At 36.5% G+C, this 22909-nt stretch overlaps 1 protein-coding gene across 1 annotated transcript; it reads left to right on the top strand.

The window, feature by feature from the left end:
• The first annotated feature begins 516 nt into the window (after positions 1 to 516).
• LOC137387264 (kinesin-like protein KIF21A) lies at positions 517 to 21427 on the top strand. The gene is made up of 5 exons (XM_068073612.1): positions 517 to 613; positions 3428 to 3622; positions 3907 to 4106; positions 5193 to 5263; positions 21376 to 21427. The coding sequence occupies exons 2-5, from the start codon at positions 3490 to 3492 to the stop codon at positions 21425 to 21427; spliced, it is 456 nt and encodes a 151-aa protein (XP_067929713.1). The 5' UTR covers positions 517 to 613; positions 3428 to 3489.
• Positions 21428 to 22909: the final 1482 nt, after the last annotated feature.

Here is a 22909-nt window from a genome sequence, read left to right as displayed (position 1 = left end):
ATAAGCCAAGATAATCTTTTAACCTGTCGTTATTCACTAGAAGAAATGACACTTTTATTCCTATATCAATAATTTTATTACGGCTCAAATTCTTCTCATAGATTCAAGAAACAGTTAACATGTTATATATTCTTATAGAATGAACCCCTGCTGTTTTTTTCTTGAGTCCTTTTTCATTAGTTTTTATCAGTTTATATTACGACAAAACAAGTTACATTTACATATTGCGATAGCTCTTTGGTTTGAGCATCAAATTTGGTCATTGCTTTTGCAATCACAACGCAACTCGAAGAACTGGTTGTTATATTGCTTGTAATGATGTCTCTGAACCATATTACAAAATGTGCTCATTACACATACTACCTTACTTGTTAGGATGAGACTAGTTTGACAAAAGCTTTGGATGTCTCCTCTGTTGATGAAAGCAAGTATCTGTTGGAGCACCTTCTCTCACTCGCTCTCACTCAGGGCTTTGCTTGTACTCAGAAAGAATCTCAATTCAAGGAGTTGACTGCTCGCTACGATAAAATGCAGATGGATTCCAGGTTACGGGATCAGCTTTTAGACCAGGTTTTGCAGGATTCCGGGATAACTATACAGTCGCAACAAGAATGTAAGCCGGCCAAATATTCTAAACACTCTACGTTTACTACCATAGTGTTAAGGATTATCAAAGAGAATGTGAAATGTCTTGCAGATGGTTGTAGTTATAAGCTGTGTTACCTTCTCTTGTGTTAAGGTCTACCTGTAGTTATAAGCTGTGGTACCTTCTCTTGTGTTAAAATCTACCTGTAGTTATAAGCTGTGTTACCTTCTCTTGTGTTAAAATCTACCTGTAGTTATAAGCTGTGGTTCACCTTCTCTTGTGTTAAGATCTACCTGTAGTTATAAGCTGTGGTACCTTCTCTTGTGTTAAGATCTTCTCTTGTGTTAAGGTTAATGTGATTGTTTCTATTTGCATCAGTTTACTGGACATTTAATCTTTTTCGAAATTTTTTTAAAGCACTATTGCAATAAAATGATTATTAAAATACATGACTACGGACATTGCATTAATTCATGTTTGTGAATGCAAGTAAAATTTTATAGGGTGAGCTCCAGCAAATCTATCTATAACAGCTACAAGTTCACATACACAGTAAATAGTATTTATAGTAAATAGCTACTATCAGTTTTAGTAGCTTTTAGCTCTCTGTATGACAGGCCTTAACTCACTCTGTATGACAGGCCTTAACTCACTCTGTATGACAGGCCTTAACTCACTCTGTATGACCGGCCTTAACTTACTCTGTATGACAGGCTTTAACTTACTCTGTATGACAGGCTTTAACTTACTCTGTATGACAGCCCTTAACTTGCTCCGTATGGCAGGCCTTAACTTACTCCGTATGACAGGCTTTAACTAACTCTGTATGACAGGCCTTAACTTACTCTGTATGAAAGGCCTTAACTTGCTCCGTATGACAAGCTTTAACTTACTCTGTATGACAGCCCTTAACTTACTCTGTATGACAGGCCTTAACTTACTCTGTATGACAGGCCTTAACTCACTCTGTATGACAGCCCTTAACTTGCTCTGTATGACAGGCTTTAACTTACTCTGTATGACAGCCCTTAACTTACCCTGTATGACAGGCCTTAACTTACTCTGTATGACAGGCCTTAACTTGCTCCGTATGACCGGCCTTGACCTACTTTTTCTGCCTGCAGAGATCTAGAACGGTATAGCTGTGGCACTAGTGGTGATAGTTCTGTGCAAACACTTCCTACTGAAATGGATAACAATTCCGTTTCTTCAATACCTCAGGTAATACTGACCTCTATTGATTTATTGAACAGGCATTTATTATTAATTTCAATAACTCTGCACGCATTGTTCAATCATTGTTAAGTGTCAGTAAGATGCGAATGGATATTTGAATAAATTACAAAGACAATTTGAATCAATGTCGTTGTTTATTTGGCAAAACACAGTTTTGTTAACCTAATAATTATATTACATGTTTTATATAGAATGCTTTTAAGTTGTTGTTTTGTTAAGGCAGAAAAAAAACTAGCTGGATTCTGTAAAGTCTGACCTTTTTTAACCAATCAATTTATTCTCTCTCAATACCAACAGTAAAATTTACACAACAAAATTTCCTTAAAAACGCTAATAATAACAACTAATGATAATAAAAAATCTAACAGGAATGTCATGGCCTTCGCTTGGTAAAGGCTAATTCGCACTCGTCCATTTATTTGTCAATGTGACGTGTTATTTTGTGTGTCTAGCCACAACAGCCTCAACTCTTACACATTTTGACACATTTTTTAAATGTAAGTCAGTGGCTGTCATTTGTTGCTTTTCTTCTTAACGCGGCAAAAAACGTAGCGTTCATGTATCTTTTGTAATTAACTTGAAACTTTCAGAGCTACAAACTATTTGATACATTTTACATGATTAACTTATGTTTTAGCTCTGTCACAACTGCTAGTTACATTTTTCTTCGTCAAATAGTATTTGAACATTGTGCTTTACCAACTTATGTAAACTTTGTTGAACGCAAATAATATTGAAAGTTAGCCTATCTATAAATTATTTATCTGTAATTTTTAAAAAAGAATTGAATTCTATGTTAGAGTATTAAATGAGGTGTCTCTAGACTATTGTTCACTTGGGGGCAAAATCTGAGTTTTTCAGAAGTATTAAAGACCACCAACTAAGGTGAAATCTACAGTTTGTTAACAGTAATGGTATACAACTTGTTAAGTGAGTTATTGCCATAATAAGTCTATGCCATAATAAGCTAAGGCGGGTAAGGTATATCATGTAACAATTAATTCGATAATGTTTTGCTAGACTAACACAAGGAAGAGCAGCTCGCTAGAAGCAGTAAGCGTAGTGTGCAAGTCTAGATTACTTTCATTGATCGCTTACTAGCATCATATTTTGACATATATAACAGCTGCTATATCATATATAACAGCTACTATAACATATATAACAGCTGCTATAACATATATAACAACTGCTATAACATATATAACAACTGCTATAACATATATAACAACTGCTATAACATATATGACAGCTGCTTTCAGTTAATTTCTTTTGCCGCCTTGATCAGTTGATCACCCTTGGTTGATGCAACCGTTTAAAGGTCAAGGCCAAGATTACCCATATAGATACTATTCTACCCAGTATCTATACTAGGTAGAATAGCACCCATATAGATACCGGTACAATTCTACCCATATACGTATAGATACCGGTACTATTCTACCCATATACGTATATACACTGGTAACTATTCTACCCATATACGTATATACACTGGTGCTATTCTACCCATATGAATACTGGTCGAAAGCATTGCTAAAACCTTCATATGCTCATCAGGACTTGATATAATCAGCTGGTTTTTATCATTTCTAATTCTTGTAGAGTCTGACCATCTTCAAGAAGACCTGGCAGAGCTGTCAGGAGAGATTTCACTTAAACAAAGAATGATTGAAGAACTCGAAAGGAGCCAGCGACAACTGCAAACAATTCGTCAGCATTACGAGGATAAAATGCGCAACTTGCAGGACCAAATAATGGCTGTTGAACGAGAACGAAACCAGGTCCTAAGCAGCTTAGGTAACCTCCTGTTATAGCTAGTATATGTTAGATCAGCTGTTATAGCTAGTATATGTTAGATCAGCTGTTAACAGTTAATCAGCTAGCTCTTAACAAGTTATAAAGTTCAGTCTATACAGTGCTATGGCTTCGGTGTAATAATCTGTCATTTAGATAGTAATTGGTATGAGTTTGATAATCTTAACGTGTAGCTAGCTTTGCAACCAGCTAATTCGTAACCGGACAGCAGTTACCAGGATAGCAAATACAAATGAAATAAACTGTTATGTGAGTTCTGTTTTCAGGCAGCAAGAAGCAGCAGTCGGAGGAGCAGGTGCGCAAAGTTAAAATGGAGTTTGAGAAACGGCTGGATACCATGCAACAGGAGCTCAATAAGGTAAATACTGCCAAAAAGGAGCACGCCAAAATGATGAAGAACCAAGTTGTCTACGACCGGCGCATCAGGGACCTTAGTACTGAACTGAATGAGATGAAGAAGATAAAGGTAGGCTTGCTGACCGATACAAAAGCTGTGTTAGTTAATCGTACAAAGAGAGAAATCACCGCTATATTTATACCTGTGTTAGTTAATCCTACACAGAGAGATATCACCACTATATTTATATGTGTTAGTTAATCCTACACACAGAGATATCACCACTATATTTATATCTGTGTTAGTTAATCCTACACACAGATATCACCACTATATTTATATGTGTTAGTTAATCCTACACAGAGAGATATCACCACTATATTTATATGTGCTAGTTAATCCTACACAGAGATATCACCACTATATTTATATGTGTTAGTTAATCCTACACAGAGATATCACCACTATATTTATATGTGTTAGTTAATCCTACACACAGAGATATCACCACTATATTTATATGTGCTAGTTAATCCTACACAGAGATATCACCACTATATTTATATGTGTTAGTTAATCCTACACAGAGAGATATCACCACTATATTTTTATGTGCTAGTTAATCCTACACAGAGATATCACCACTATATTTATATGTGTTAGTTAATCCTACACAGAGAGACATCACCACTATATTTATATATGTGCTAGTAAATCCTACACACAGAGATATCACCACTATATTTATATCTGTGTTAGTTAATCCTACACACAGATATCACTACTATATTTATATGTGTTAGTTAATCCTACACAGAGATATCACCACTATATTTATATGTGTTAGTTAATCCTACACAGAGAGATATCACCACTATATTTATATGTGTTAGTCAATCCTACACAGAGATATCACCACTATATTTATATGTGCTAGTTAATCCTACACAGAGATATCACCACTATATTTATATGTGCTAGTTAATCCTACACAAAGAGATATCACCACTATATTTATTTATGTCTTACTTAATCCTACACAGAGAGACATCACTACTATATTTATATCTGTGTTAGTCAGGGAAAAGTTTGAATGGGAAATAATTGTTTGGCATATGAGTTTTTTGGGATCTTCGTAATGTGTTGTGTTGACTATTGCACCACCACATGATCTTGGTTTCGGAGATCTCGACAACTATGGTGATGCTATTGCAGGTGCGACTGATGGCACAAATGAAGACGGAATCAGAGAAGAATAAGATTAGTGACCAACGAAAGAATAAGGAGCTGCTACAGCTGAAAAAAGAGAAGCGGCAATGAGACAATCAGGTGCGCATGTTGGAGTTGCAAAACAGACAGAAAAATGCCATACTCAAGGTTGGTCTTTAACAACACTCAAATGTTGGTCTCTAAGTTTTCAAAGAGTGCCTTCATTAATTGCAGGACGAATATAACAGTCTACTGATGTTTTAATTAATTCTGTTGTAAAAAGTAGGTGGCTTGGGATAGCCATCGACATTTCATGTATCCTTGACATATAAATCATTTTTATTTTATCCTAGCCTTTGCATAAGTCAGCGTATTGCGTTGCCAGCGCAAGCACGAAGAGGTCAGTCAGTTGAGGAAAAGACAAAGAGACTCGTCCGCCTCTTCCAGGGTGATGGCAAAAAATAGGGCAAACCTCTCCCATGAAAATTCATCTGGCAAGACTTCATCATCTTCTGCTTCTAGGCACAAATCAGCAGCTCTTCTCTCCCAAGGTAACTGTTTGCATCGTCTTTTTTAACCTCTTTGTCCCAATCAATCTGCCAAATTTGCTTCAGAATGATTTTCATTTCTGGACAGTATTCTGGTAGCGAATGTTAGTTACTGAAGAACAACTTATAGCTGGGCCATAGCACTAACTGGGTCGTAACTTATAGCTGAGATAAAACTAGACAATGTTAAATGAGCAAGTGCAGAGTAGATAACTGCTTGTTGCTCAGACGGCGATTTACTATTTGCCTTTTGTTGATACGTCTAGCACATGTTATCTCATGTTATCTCATGTCACCTCATGTTATCTCACGGCACCTCATGTTATCTCATGTCACCTCATGTTATCTCATGGCACCTCATGTTATCTCATGTCACCTCTTATATCAAAGTTTCTCACAGCCTGTTGTTATAATCTCAACTTACTAGTGACTTTTCCTACTGATTACAGCTAAACCTAAAGTAATATAAAATAATCTGCCACTTAAATTGGAAGAGTATTTTTTTGTGTATGGCATGTTTCTTATATATACACATATTATGTTGTCTTGTCCTCTGTGCTAATGGACACTACGTTTTACTCGATTACTCTAACTCAGGTGGCGAAAAGCAAGTGGGACAAGCTTGAGCGGTACATTACATCCGTTGTTGTGCGGAAACAGACAATTGCCAACATGGAAGCTGAGATGGATCTTCACATTAACAAGCGAGAACAGCTCAGCAAGAAGATAGATGCGTACAGTAAAAGGCTGGACACTGCCATTAGGAGAAATGAGGTCGGACACATGTATAGTCATTACTCTTAGGCTCTTAAAATGGGCAAATTTCTTAGCTGACATATGGCATAAACATCTGCTGCGACTACACAGATCGAGACTACTGAATAACTAGTTATGTTTTACAAGTATCAACCTAGGTCAAGTAAAGATCAAAACATCTATTGGATGTTGTCATTACCCTTATTGGAACATGATTGTATTAATTATATATATATATATATATATAGTAGATATGGGTAAACCATAGTTTATCATTGCACTAATGTTTGTACAGCTATTTACACTTGTGTTTTCTTAAAAAAAAGATCCATCAACTTATAATCTAAAATCGTCCAACTACAACTTGAACTCAGGCTGATGAATTGTATCAAACTGCAAGTAAAACTTAGGTCTTTAAAATATTTAATCTAACATATCCTGAAATTTTATGCAAGCAGTTCCAATTTACACCAGTGTTCATCACATATCTTTTACAGCAAGTAACAGCCTTTTTCATATATAAATACTTGTTGGTCATCGTTGTCACTAGTTCAAAGCAACTTTCAAAAAAAATCGGTTTACTGTGAAAATGAACAAATTGGTGTCATGATTATGTTAATCAGGGATCAACACTTTTAACCAATCACAAATACATCAGTTTCTTCTATTACTACACAGCCATCAGGGGTGTGTGGTGTCTTTGCAAATAATAATTTTGCCAGCGTAAATAGCCAATGCCTTATTCCTTGTGTTTCTCTAATGTTTTCTGTTCTGTTGAACAGAAAACTCTCTACAGACTCTTATTTGATAATTGCTGGCATAATCATTACATTGCATAGAGTAATCAGTTATGTCACGGTTACACTATATTGCGCTGAAATTTTGTTGATGATATGTTCAACTCATCTTCATAGCTGCTAAAGTCTGGTTTCCATATCGATTGCGAGACTCCGGCGGTAACTTGCGCAGCAAAACGCTTGCGACGTTAGGATCGGCAGCTTCTGTTCACATCTAAAGCTGCATTGCTAAACATAATCGCAGCTTCACATAAAATGTTCGCTCGCCACGCCATTTTGATAATGGTGACCTTTACCTGTACAGTGCATTTCAGGAAGGTTTTGCTTGCGGCTATTTGCGAAATTTGAACAACGCTAAACTCTTGTGTTAACTGCCGGCAACTACCGGTGGTACTCGGCGGTACCCGGCGTGTAGGCTCACATTTCACCGCCATAGCCTGCGGTGCTGTTGCCGGTGCTTTGCGGCATATATGAGAACCACGCTTAAGGTAGTTGTTGTGTAACTCCTATTCATTTACAGACGACTGTCGCCATGGACCTAGAAGATCAGCTGGAGACGATGAGCACCAATATGACATACATTCAGAGTAACATGTCTGAGTGCCAAAACAATATCATGCAGATGGAAGAGGAGGCGAAGGTTTGTTCATTTGCTTTTGCTATGCGTCTGCTTAGGCTTGTAGTGGCTACTGCTAGCATTTACTAACTTTGCATTGTTTCCTGTCTAAGCATTTACTAACCTCGCATTGCTTCCTGTCTAAGCATTTACTAACCTCGCATTGCTTCCTGTCTAAGCATTTACTAACCTCGCATTACTTCTTGTCTAAGCATTTACTAACCTCGCATTGCTTCCTGTCTAAGCATTTACTAACCTCGCATTGCTTCCTGTCTAAGCATTTACTAACCTCGCATTGCTTCCTGTCTAAGCATTTACTAACCTTGCATTGCTTCCTGTCTAAGCATTTACTAATCTCGCATTGCTTTCTGTCTAAGCATTTACTAACCTCGCATTGCTTCCTGTCTAAGCATTTACTAATCTCACATTGCTTCCTGTCTAAGCATTTAGTAATCTCGCATTGCTTCCTGTCTAAGCATTTACCTAATATATTTCATCAGTGTGTTGTATGTTTAGTAATTATTCATTGCTTTATTTATCCTTTTTAATGTTACAGCGGGCTTAGCTAACAATTCCCATTTATCGGCCCGTTCCCATAGATGGCTATACTCGAATTTACGTAAGCGCATGTAAATCAGTAAAGTTATCTTCTACAGTCATGCAGCAACATTTGATTTTGTCAATTCAGAATCTATAATCTTTCACCTTTATTTGACATCCACAATGAGCTCATCTCCTATCGACTGGAAACATTTTCTCAATAATTCACTAGAAGCAGTTCATGTTATGTTTAAAACGCTACCCCTCTAACAACCTCTAAACCTCATCGTACGACTTGCATGCCCTTTCATATCTATCTTGTCTCTCATATAAAATATTATTATAAGCCAAGATAATCTTTTAACCTGTCGTTATTCACTAGAAGAAATGACACTTTTATTCCTATATCAATAATTTTATTACGGCTCAAATTCTTCTCATAGATTCAAGAAACAGTTAACATGTTATATATTCTTATAGAATGAACCCCTGCTGTTTTTTTCTTGAGTCCTTTTTCATTAGTTTTTATCAGTTTATATTACGACAAAACAAGTTACATTTACATATTGCGATAGCTCTTTGGTTTGAGCATCAAATTTGGTCATTGCTTTTGCAATCACAACGCAACTCGAAGAACTGGTTGTTATATTGCTTGTAATGATGTCTCTGAACCATATTACAAAATGTGCTCATTACACATACTACCTTACTTGTTAGGATGAGACTAGTTTGACAAAAGCTTTGGATGTCTCCTCTGTTGATGAAAGCAAGTATCTGTTGGAGCACCTTCTCTCACTCGCTCTCACTCAGGGCTTTGCTTGTACTCAGAAAGAATCTCAATTCAAGGAGTTGACTGCTCGCTACGATAAAATGCAGATGGATTCCAGGTTACGGGATCAGCTTTTAGACCAGGTTTTGCAGGATTCCGGGATAACTATACAGTCGCAACAAGAATGTAAGCCGGCCAAATATTCTAAACACTCTACGTTTACTACCATAGTGTTAAGGATTATCAAAGAGAATGTGAAATGTCTTGCAGATGGTTGTAGTTATAAGCTGTGTTACCTTCTCTTGTGTTAAGGTCTACCTGTAGTTATAAGCTGTGGTACCTTCTCTTGTGTTAAGATCTACCTGTAGTTATAAGCTGTGTTACCTTCTCTTGTGTTAAAATCTACCTGTAGTTATAAGCTGTGGTTCACCTTCTCTTGTGTTAAGATCTACCTGTAGTTATAAGCTGTGGTACCTTCTCTTGTGTTAAGATCTTCTCTTGTGTTAAGGTTAATGTGATTGTTTCTATTTGCATCAGTTTACTGGACATTTAATCTTTTTCGAAATTTTTTTAAAGCACTAGTGCAATAAAATGATTATTAAAATACATGACTACGGACATTGCATTAATTCATGTTTGTGAATGCAAGTAAAATTTTATAGGGTGAGCTCCAGCAAATCTATCTATGACAGCTACAAGTTCACATACACAGTAAATAGTATTTATAGTAAATAGCTACTATCAGTTTTAGTAGCTTTTAGCTCTCTCTATGACAGGCCTTAACTCACTCTGTATGACAGGCCTTAACTCACTCCGTATGACAGGCTTTAACTTACTCTGTATGACAGCCCTTAACTTACCCTGTATGACCGGCCTTAACTTACTCTGTATGACAGGCTTTAACTTACTCTGTATGACAGCCCTTAACTTACTCTGTATGACAGGCCTTAACTTACCCTGTATGACAGGCCTTAACTTACTCTGTATGACAGGCCTTAACTTGCTCCGTATGACCGGCCTTGACCTACTTTTTCTGCCTGCAGAGATCTAGAACGGTATAGCTGTGGCACTAGTGGTGATAGTTCTGTGCAAACATTTCCTACTGAAATGGATAACAAATCCGTTTCTTCAATACCTCAGGTAATACTGACCTTTATTGATTTATTGAACAGGCATTTATTATTAATTTCAATAACTCTGCACGCATTGTTCAATCATTGTTAAGTGTCAGTAAGATGCAAATGGATATTTGAATAAATTACAAAGACAATTTGAATCAATGTCGTTGTTTATTTGGCAAAACACAGTTTTGTTAACCTAATAATTATATTACATGTTTTATATAGAATGCTTTTAAGTTGTTGTTTTGTTAAAGAATAGAGAAAGCATAATATTATTATGCTTTATTATTCATCTTGAGGTGTTGACTGATGTTCTAAAAAAAGAATCAAGAAGATTGACCAACCAGAAGCTGAGATATAGCCAGCCAAACACAGGTCTACCAAAAAAACAAAAGTGTTTTGGTAATCATCAATATATGACGTATGAAATCGACTTGTGTGCCATTGGTCAATTAAGCCAACTAATGCGCTCTCCTATAACAATCACGGCGTTTTAATTGGTTTAATCCCTGGAAGTATAGAACAATCAAATTGGGCCTAACAATCATCGCTCCTAGAATTCCGAACCAGTCCCTCTGACGTGTAGATTAGTTTTAGCATAAAATAACTACACGCATCTATTATTTCGCAACATTTCGCTATCTTGCTAGTTCAGCTCAGTTTTGTTGTTCTCCTACTTAGCTTCCCTATTCAGACTCATCTTTAGCGTTGTTCAGATTTTTTAACTATAGCTAATAAATAGAATCAATTAAATCAATCATCAATCTCGGTTATCATTTGGAATTTTCTACAAAATATATTAGTTACATCATTTATTCTATACGCAGTTATATTATTATTTTGTATAATATGCATTATGAATATTATATAAATCATAAAAAATAATCATAGATAAGATAATAGATCAATAGAAAAATCAAAGCAAAAGTTATCGTTTTCTTTTCTTATAGCAAGAGCAGCACGGTCAAGTCAGTCTTTTTAAAGGTTGACTTGCAACAAAATTCACATTACAGTCATTTGGTATCAAAAGATTCACCATGTCTTACTCTGTTGTGTTGTAAGTGCCAAATATGTGGAAATGTGATTACAAGCTCGTAAAAGCTTAAAAACGAACAGAAAATCGCAGCCACCCGAGACCGCCCTAGTTTGGATTCGTTTTCCAAAACGGCTAAAATGTGACGTATGTGTGCTAAAACGGCTAAAATGTGTGCGAGATAGTTTATGTTTACACTTTCATGCATCCTTATTCGTCGAACTATTTTCACAAACATACTTCACGCTTGCGATAAAAACCATGTCTATTGTTCTTACGCGTCTGTTTTATCGGCATCGTAATGCTGCAACTTTGAGCACTGATATCTCAAAACATAGCATAAAAATATATTTAATTTTTTAAACTTAGCTTGAACGATTGCATATCATTCTCTGATAAAAATGATGAGCTTTTTGGTCCGCTATGATGGTTGAAAAATGCTGTAGAAATTTTTCGCGCCATATAGCGGGAATTGTAAGTCACATGATCAGATAATGTTAGTTTCAGTTCAAGTTTGATCTATCGCAAATAGCAAACACGCTATCTCATATTAAACTTGTTTATTTCAATTCGTCATAATGTCTAACGCGCCGCATAGTGTTTGTGCAGCTGCCAAGCTGAGAAGCACCTTTTTTTGGCCAAGAGCTGAGAAAAGACCAGACCTTCACCGGGCGTGGAGCAACTGGGTGAAGCTGGATGTGACAAACTTTATTTATTCGCCTGCTTACTCTTACCTTTGTTTTCGCCAGTTCAAAGACGACATGTTTTCTAACCTGTTTGCATACTCCACATATCACCAAAGCACGTGAGTAATTTATTTTATGAACTACTTGTATTAGTAGTTGTAACTCGGGTTATTATCTAGTATTCTCCTAATTGTACTGTATTAATCTATATTTAATATAACAATATTAATGTCATTTAATTGTAATATTATATTATAAGTATTTTATCTTTTTAATTACGTGTATTATTCTTATTATAATAACAAAACTAATTCATACTGCATATCTATCTGTAAAACGTAATATATTAATATATAATTGATAAAATAATGTTGTTTCACGATTAATTTCGCCAAATTTCTTAACCCCACTCACTTATAGATATGTTATATAAAATAGTTATTGTCATTTTCTGGTATCATCGTTAATAGCATATTAATATTATTAGTTGATTATTATTAGTATTAGATGAAGAGTTTGTGCCAACCACTGAAGACTGGGAAAAGTTTGAGCGCTATGTTGGCCAGCATCAAACGCTCTCCAATTACATGTAAGATAGAGCTGAACTAAACCAAACTTGACAAAATATAAAAAATATCCATAGAGTTATTACTCACATTTTATGTTTACAATATCATGGATTCTGATAGGGTTTTGTAAAATCTGTGTCATGATTGCATGGCTATATATTTATTCTTTTTCTGATCAAGCAAATATGATATAATAACATGAAATGATATTGTACAAATCTTATTGCAAGTCAACTATTGTGTTGTGATTTCAGAACCGAATCCTCCTTCAAAGAGGAGAAAATAATAGTAAGTGTGACAGCACTCCAGCGACTATTTCACTGTCACACCTGCGCCCTCCCCTGCTCATTCACGATGGTGCGAGAAGGCGGATGGGTAGAGTTCAAGGTTACATGTGCCTCCTGTCACCGATCGTACATTTGGGAAACAACTGCCAGGGTGAACAGAGCTCATGTCATCAACCCCCTGCTGGCAGCTGCATCACTCTTTTCTGGCGGATGCCTTACGCAGAACCTCCGTTTTCTGTCGCTCCTGAACATCGCAATACCAAGCCACAGCGTTTGCCTCTACCAACAAAGAGAAAACTTACATGGTGTGAGTGTTAATATTTACTCATAAACTTGGAAAATGTGAGTAAAAGCTTGGCACACTAATTGAATAACAACATTTAGAAACAATTTTTTTTTTGAAATGAAAATATGTCATCCTTCAAGCAAAATATATAATTCAAAATTCTGATTCTTCATCATAATATAGCACAAAAAGGGAGAAGAGGATTCTACATTCTTAGACTAATGATAATGATACAAATTAATCTTGTATAATGAAGTTTTACAATATATTACAGTGTATTGCTGAGCAGTACACCCTGCATAACGAGGGATTGATGGCAGCAATCGATTGGGAGCTTGATTTGGCAGGTGACGGTAGATGCGATAGTCCGGGGCATTGCGCACTATACAGAGCCTACACTATGATGGATCAGAGCTGCGGTTTAATAGTCAGCAGCCATCTTGTCAAGGTAAAACTTTGACAGTTTTTACTTCACAGCCTGACAAAAACCCAAATTTTTTAATAGTTATCAATACATAAACATGAAGTTGCTCATCTAGCTAAATAGTTCATTCAAATAATGTGAAAGTAATTGTTGGTCGTAACTTTCTTTACTTTGCAGTCAACGGAGACCACCAGCTCTAACACCATGGAGCTGAAAGGCTTCAAGCGATGCCAGTCCGATCTAATTTCCCACGGCCTGAGAGTGAGGTCCATTACAACGGATGTTGTTACAAAGCTTGTGTGCATACTGCAAGCTTGTGTTTTGGCTTATGCCGCAAATTTGTCGCCGTGAGCGACGGCCTCTACCTGCATGCTTGGTGTCTAAGATTCGGGCTCTTTTCCCACCAACGGATGATGAAGAAGAGTTTGCAGACTTGCAAACAAGATTTGCGGCATAAACCAAAACACAAGATTGCGGTATGCACACAACCTTTTCCGAGCATTTGGCGATGGCTCTCCAAATGGGAATAGATTATCTACCAAAACAACTATTGAAAAACAATAATTGCTGATCATCAAAATAATCTCGATCTTTATATAATAAAATGATAAAACTAATACACTCTCTACTGTAGTAAGTGTACAAGCCAAATATACCAGTTCTCCTTGTGTTCCACGAGTTCAGAATATGTGTGTTCAAGTGATGCATTAAATGTGTAACACAAGAATTGTAGATAATGCTTGACACATTAGCATAGCCTTGGTGTTGTTGGCATTAAATGAATATCCAACTCACTATGATATCGCAGGTAATTATTCCACCTCAACTCAAGGGGTGCAGACGCCACAAATTCGTTTACACCAGGATGCATACGCAGGCATTCATGCTCCCCTCGGTCAAGGAGACAATGCGAAAACTCAGCATAATGGCAGCACAAACATTCAGGAAGAGATGGCATGTCTTGACAACGCTCGCAGGCACACCACTCTGTAGCCGGTGGTATTAGCTCCTAAAGAAATGAACAGATATGTCTATGGAACCATAGCTAATACATCAGGTCGATGTTATCCAACAGTATATCAGTGCAGCACTAGATTTAAATATTAAAATTGTTAATGTTGTCATTCGAGAAAAATCTGTAATTATTTTTTCGCAATATTGAAGCGATAATTATCATCATTAAAATCATATATAATAATATTCGTTCTATCACTCTCAAGCTAAAACTATTACTACTAGCTAGCTTGGCACATAAGAGCTGGCTAGTAGCGGTGCTTACTTGCTGGGAGGTTTGATTCTGTTGAGGATCTTCTTCAGATAGAGCGTCAGGCTCGAAACGCCAGGGTCTTAACTCTTCAGAATTTGACATTTTTTATGATCGCAACTCAGACATGAATAGTCGAACGGAATGGCCAAGCCGAAACTGTAAAGTAGCGAGCATCTATATTTGATACGGGGTCTTAGGTAAAACCCGAAGTGATTATCATAAACTATTGCTACGATAAGTTTGATATTGAGCTTTTTATTGGCCTTTCAATTCACGCGAGAACATCACGTGACAAGACAATAACCATACAGCGCGGATACGTCATCGAAATCAAGAGATTCCAATCTACGGCGGCTTTTTGTTTTTGAGCTTTTAAGAGCTTTTAATCACATTTCCACATATTTGGCACCTACCACACAACAGAGTAAAACATGGCGAATCTTTTGATACCAAATAACTGTAATGTGAATTTTGTTGCAAGTCAACCTTTAAGATTATGGCTGTAGTGAACTTCCAGTCTGTTAATAGTGACGATAATCATGAAAATAAACTGAATGCTGCAGTAGATACACAGTAGAAAAATGATGAAGGGAACAAAAAGTCCCATTCCTATTTCTTATTCTAAACAAACTGCAATCGCGGATATCGCATATAGACTATACACGCGCCGTTCGTTGAACAGATGATCTTCGGAGCATATCCGTGGAGATCGAGTTAAAATTTGAAGCACAATAGTCAAAATCTGCTCTTCTGCTTTAAAAAATCATGGCGAGGGGTTGTGGGCAAATGCCTTTACCATACAATGTTTGGATGATTTTCCTGAGAAACCAGAGCTAGTATGTAAATTATTTACTATCGCGAGAAGCGTTTCACATCTCGTAGCCAAAACACTCATTATAAGTAACGACGGTAAGGGTGCGCAACTCCGGCACATGACCATTAAGTCGATTTTAAACGTCACAGTTTTTTGGATTTTCGAAGGGTTTTCCTCTGATTCTTTATTAGGTAGACCTGTGTTTGGCTGTCTATATCTCAGCTTCAAGGGGGTCAATCTCCTTGATTCTTTTTTTAGAACATCAGTCAACACCTCAAGATAACTAATAAAGCATAATAATATTATGCTTTCTCTATTCTTTAAGGCAGAAAAAAACTAGCTGGATTCTGTAAAGTCTAACCTTTTTTAACCAATCAATTTATTCTCTCTCAAAACCAACAGTAAAATTTACACAACAAAATTTCCTTAAAAACGCTAATAATAACAACTAATGATAATAAAAAATCTAACAAGAATGTCATGGCCTTCGCCTGGTAAAGGCTAATTCGCACTCGTCCATTTATTTGTCAATGTGACGTGTTATTTTGTGTGTCTAGCCACAACAGCCTCAACTCTTACACATTTTGACACATTTTTTAAATGTAAGTCAGTGGCTGTCATTTGTTGCTTTTCTTCTTAACGCCGCAAAAAACGTAGCGTTCATGTATCTTTTGTAATTAACTTGAAACTTTCAGAGCTACAAACTATTTGATACATTTTACGTGATTAACTTATGTTTTAGCTCTGTCACAACTGCTAGTTACATTTTTCTTCGTCAAATAGTATTTGAACATTGTGCTTTACCAACTTATGTAAACTTTGTTGAACGCAAATAATATTGAAAGTTAGCCTATCTATAAATTATTTATCTGTAATTTTTAAAAAAGAATTGAACTCTATGTTAGAGTATTAAATGAGGTGTCTCTAGACTATTGTTCACTTGGGGGCAAAATCTGAGTTTTTAAGAAGTATTAAAGACCACCAACTAAGGTGAAATCTACAGTTTTTTAACAGTAATGGTATACAACTTGTTAAGTGAGTTATTGCCATAATAAGTCTATGCCATAATAAGCTAAGGCGGGTAAGGTATATCATGTAACAATTAATTCGATAATGTTTTGCTAGACTAACACAAGGAAGAGCAGCTCGCTAGAAGCAGTAAGCGTAGTGTGCAAGTCTAGATTACTTTCATTGATCGCTTACTAGCATCATATTTTGACATATATAACAGCTGCTATATCATATATAACAGCTACTATAACATATATAACAGCTGCTATAACATATATAACAACTGCTATAACATATATAACAACTGCTATAACATATATAACAACTGCTATAACATATATGACAGCTGCTTTCAGTTAATTTCTTTTGCCGCCTTGATCAGTTGATCACCCTTGGTTGATGCAACCGTTTAAAGGTCAAGGCCAAGATTACCCATATAGATACTATTCTACCCAGTATCTATACTAGGTAGAATAGCACCCATATAGATACCGGTACAATTCTACCCATATACGTATAGATACCGGTACTATTCTACCCATATACGTATATACCCTGGTAACTATTCTACCCATATACGTATATACACTGGTAACTATTCTACCCATATACGTATATACACTGGTGCTATTCTACCCATATGAATACTGGTCGAAAGCATTGCTAAAACCTTCATATGCTCATCAGGACTTGATATAATCAGCTGGTTTTTATCATTTCTAATTCTTGTAGAGTCTGACCATCTTCAAGAAGACCTGGCAGAGCTGTCAGGAGAGATTTCACTTAAACAAAGAATGATTGAAGAACTCGAAAGGAGCCAGCGACAACTGCAAACAATTCGTCAGCATTACGAGGATAAAATGCGCAACTTGCAGGACCAAATAATGGCTGTTGAACGAGAACGAAACCAGGTCCTAAGCAGCTTAGGTAACCTCCTGTTATAGCTAGTATATGTTAGATCAGCTGTTATAGCTAGTATATGTTAGATCAGCTGTTAACAGTTAATCAGCTAGCTCTTAACAAGTTATAAAGTTCAGTCCATACAGTGCTATGGCTTCGGTGTAATAATCTGTCATTTAGATAGTAATTGGTATGAGTTTGATAATCTTAACGTGTAGCTAGCTTTGCAACCAGCTAATTCGTAACCGGACAGCAGTTACCAGGATAGCAAATACAAATGAAATAAACTGTTATGTGAGTTCTGTTTTTAGGCAGCAAGAAGCAGCAGTCGGAGGAGCAGGTGCGCAAAGTTAAAATGGAGTTTGAGAAACGGCTGGATACCATGCAACAGGAGCTCAATAAGGTAAATACTGCCAAAAAGGAGCACGCCAAAATGATGAAGAACCAAGTTGTCTACGACCGGCGCATCAGGGACCTTAGTACTGAACTGAATGAGATGAAGAAGATAAAGGTAGGCTTGCTGACCGATACAAAAGCTGTGTTAGTTAATCGTACAAAGAGAGAAATCACCGCTATATTTATACCTGTGTTAGTTAATCCTACACAGAGAGATATCACCACTATATTTATATGTGTTAGTTAATCCTACACACAGAGATATCACCACTATATTTATATCTGTGTTAGTTAATCCTACACACAGATATCACCACTATATTTATATGTGTTAGTTAATCCTACACAGAGAGATATCACCACTATATTTATATGTGCTAGTTAATCCTACACAGAGATATCACCACTATATTTATATGTGTTAGTTAATCCTACACAGAGATATCACCACTATATTTATATGTGTTAGTTAATCCTACACAGAGAGATATCACCACTATATTTATATGTGCTAGTTAATCCTACACAGAGATATCACCACTATATTTATATGTGTTAGTTAATCCTACACACAGAGATATCACCACTATATTTTTATGTGCTAGTTAATCCTACACAGAGATATCACCACTATATTTATATGTGCTAGTTAATCCTACACACAGAGATATCACCACTATATTTATATGTGCTAGTTAATCCTACACAGAGATATCACCACTATATTTATATTTGTTAGTTAATCCTACAAAGAGAGAAATCACCGCTATATTTATACCTGTGTTAGTTAATCCTACACAGAGATATCACCATTATATTTATATGTGTTAGTTAATCCTACACAGAGAGATATCACCACTATATTTATATGTGCTAGTTAATCCTACACAGAGAGACATCACCACTATATTTATATGTGCTAGTTAATCCTACACAGAGATATCACCACTATATTTATATGTGTTAGTTAATCCTACACAGAGAGATATCACCACTATATTTATATGTGCTAGTTAATCCTACACAGAGATATCACCACTATATTTATATGTGCTAGTTAATCATTCACAGAGATATCACCACTATATTTATATGTGTTAGTTAATCCTACACAGAGAGACATCACTACTATATTTATATCTGTGTTAGTCAGGGAAAAGTTTGAATGGGAAATAATTGTTTGGCGTATGAGTTTTTTGGGATCTTCGTAATATGTTGTGTTGACTATTGCACCACCACATGATCTTGGTTTTGGAGATCTCGACAACTATGGTGATGCTATTGCAGGTGCGACTGATGGCACAAATGAAGACGGAATCAGAGAAGAATAAGATTAGTGACCAACGAAAGAATAAGGAGCTGCTACAGCTGAAAAAAGAGAAGCGGCAACGAGACAATCAGGTGCGCATGTTGGAGTTGCAAAACAGACAGAAAGATGCCATACTCAAGGTTGGTCTTTAACAACACTCAAATGTTGGTCTCTAAGTTTTCAAAGAGTGCCTTCATTAATTACAGGACGAATATAACAGTCTACTGATGTTTTAATTAATTCTGTTGTAAAAAGTAGGTGGCTTGGGATAGCCATCGACATTTCATGTATCCTTGACATATAAATCATTTTTATTTTATCCTAGCCTTTGCATAAGTCAGCGTATTGCGTTGCCAGCGCAAGCACGAAGAGGTCAGTCAGTTGAGGAAAAGACAAAGAGACTCGTCCGCCTCTTCCAGGGTGATGGCCAAAAATAGGGCAAACCTCTCCCATGAAAATTCATCTGGCAAGACTTCATCATCTTCTGCTTCTAGGCACAAGTCAGCAGCTCTTCTCTTCTCTCCCAAGGTAACTGTTTGCATCGTCTTTTTTAACCTCTTTGTCCCAATCAATCTGCCAAATTTGCTTCAGAATGATTTTCATTTCTGGACAGTATTCTGGTAGCGAATGTTAGTTACTGAAGAACAACTTATAGCTGGGCCATAGCACTAACTGGGTCGTAACTTATAGCTGAGATAAAACTAGACAATGTTAAATGAGCAATTGCAGAGTAGATAACTGCTTGTTGCTCAGACGGCGATTTACTATTTGCCTTTTGTTGATACGTCTAGCACATGTTATCTCATGTTATCTCATGTCACCTCATGTTATCTCACGGCACCTCATGTTATCTCATGTCACCTCATGTTATCTCATGTTATCTCATGGCATCTCATGGCACCTCATGTTATCTCATGTCACCTCTTATATCAAAGTTTCTCACAGCCTGTTGTTATAATCTCAACTTACTAGTGACTTTTTCTACTGATTACAGCTAAACCTAAAGTAATATAAAATAATCTGCCACTTAAATTGGAAGAGTATTTTTTTTGTGTATGGCATGTTTCTTATATATACACATATTATGTTGTCTTGTCCTCTGTGCTAATGGACACTACGTTTTACTCGATTACTCTAACTCAGGTGGCGAAAAGCAAGTGGGACAAGCTTGAGCGGTACATTACATCCGTTGTTGTGCGGAAACAGACAATTGCCAACATGGAAGCTGAGATGGATCTTCACATTAACAAGCGAGAACAGCTCAGCAAGAAGGTAGATGCGTACAGTAAAAGGCTGGACACTGCCATTAGGAGAAATGAGGTCGGACACATGTATAGTCATTACTCTTAGGCTCTTAAAATGGGCAAATTTCTTAGCTGACATATGGCATAAACATCTGCTGCGACTACACAGATCGAGACTACTGAATAACTAGTTATGTTTTACAAGTATCAACCTAGGTCAAGTAAAGATCAAAACATCTATTGGATGTTGTCATTACCCTTATTGGAACATGATTGTATTAACACTATATATATATATATATATATATATATATATATATATATATATATATATATATATATATATGATATATATATATATATGATATATATATATATATATATATATATATATATATATACATAGTAGGTATGGGTAAACCATAGTTTATCATTGTACTAATGTTTGTACAGCTATTTACACTTGTGTTTTCTTAAAAAAAAGATCCATCAACTTATAATCTAAAATCGTCCAACTACAACTTGAACTCAGGCCGATGAATTGTATCAAACTCCAAGTAAAACTTAGGTCTCTAAAATATTTAATCTAACATATCCTGAAATTTTATGCAAGCAGTTCCAATTTACACCAGTGTTCATCACATATCTTTTACAGCAAGTAACAGCCTTTTTCATATATAAATACTTGTTGGTCATCGTTGTCACTAGTTCAAAGCAACTTTCAAAAAAAATCGGTTTACTGTGAAAATGAACAAATTGGTGTCATGATTATGTTAATCAGGGATCAACACTTTTAACCAATCACAAATACATCAGTTTCTTCTATTACTACACAGCCATCAGGGGTGTGTGGTGTCTTTGCAAATAATAATTTTGCCAGCGTAAATAGCCAATGCCTTATTCCTTGTGTTTCTCTAATGTTTTCTGTTCTGTTGAACAGAAAACTCTCTACAGACTCTTATTTGATAATTGCTGGCATAATCATTACATAGCATAGAGTAATCAGTAATGTCACGGTTACACTATATTGCGCTGAAATTTTGTTGATGATATGTTCAACTCATCTTCATAGCTGCTAAAGTCTGGTTTCCATATCGATTGCGAGACTCTGGCGGTAACTTGCGCAGCAAAACGCTTGCGATGTTAGGATCGGCAGCTTCTGTTCACATCTAAAGCTGCATTGCTAAACATAATCACAGCTTCACATAAAATGTTCGCTCGCCACGCCATTTTGATAATGGTGATCTTTACCTGTACAGTGCATTTCAGGAAGGTTTTGCTTGCGGCTATTTGCGAAATTTGAACAGCGCTAAACTCTTGTGTTAACTGCCGGCAACTACCGGTGGTACTCGGCGGTACCCGGCGTGTAGGCTCACATTTCACCGCCATAGCCTGCGGTGCTGTTGCCGGTGCTTTGCGGCATATATGAGAACCACGCTTAAGGTAGTCGTTGTGTAACTCCTATTCATTTGCAGACGACTTTCGCCATGAACCTAGAAGATCAGCTGGAGACGATGAGCACCAATATGACATACATTCAGAGTAACGTGTCTGAGTGCCAAAACAATATCATGCAGATGGAAGAGGAGGCGAAGGTTTGTTCATTTGCTTTTGCTATGCGTCTGCTTAGGCTTGTAGTGGCTACTGCTAGCATTTACTAACTTTGCATTGTTTCCTGTCTAAGCATTTACTAACCTCGCATTGCTTCCTGTCTAAGCATTTACTAACCTCGCATTGCTTCCTGTCTAAGCATTTACTAACCTCGCATTACTTCTTGTCTAAGCATTTACTAACCTCGCATTGCTTCCTGTCTAAGCATTTACTAACCTCGCATTGCTTCCTGTCTAAGCATTTACTAACCTCGCATTGCTTCCTGTCTAAGCATTTAGTAATCTCGCATTGCTTCCTGTCTAAGCATTTACTAATCTCACATTGCTTCCTGTCTAAGCATTTAGTATTCTCGCATTGCTTCCTGTCTAAGCATTTACCTAATATATTTCATCAGTGTGTTGTATGTTTAGTAATTATTCATTGCTTTATTTATCCTTTTTAATGTTACAGCGGGCTTAGCTAACAATTCCCATTTATCGGCCCGTTCCCATAGATGGCTATACTCGAATTTACGTAAGCGCATGTAAATCAGTAAAGTTATCTTCTACAGTCATGCAGCAACATTTGATTTTGTTAATTCAGAATCTATAATCTTTCACCTTTATTTGACATCCACAATGAGTTCATCTCCTATCGACTGGAAACATTTTCTCAATAATTCACTAGAAGCAGTTCATGTTATGTTTAAAACGCTACCCCTCTAACAACCTCTAAACCTCATCGTACGACTTGCATGCCC

Source organism: Watersipora subatra, chromosome 1 (genome assembly GCF_963576615.1).
Source record: "Watersipora subatra chromosome 1, tzWatSuba1.1, whole genome shotgun sequence".
NCBI lineage: Eukaryota > Metazoa > Bryozoa > Gymnolaemata > Cheilostomatida > Watersiporidae > Watersipora > Watersipora subatra.
The sequence above is the reverse complement of the archived record's forward strand: the minus strand, read 5'-3'. Positions and strand labels throughout refer to the sequence as shown.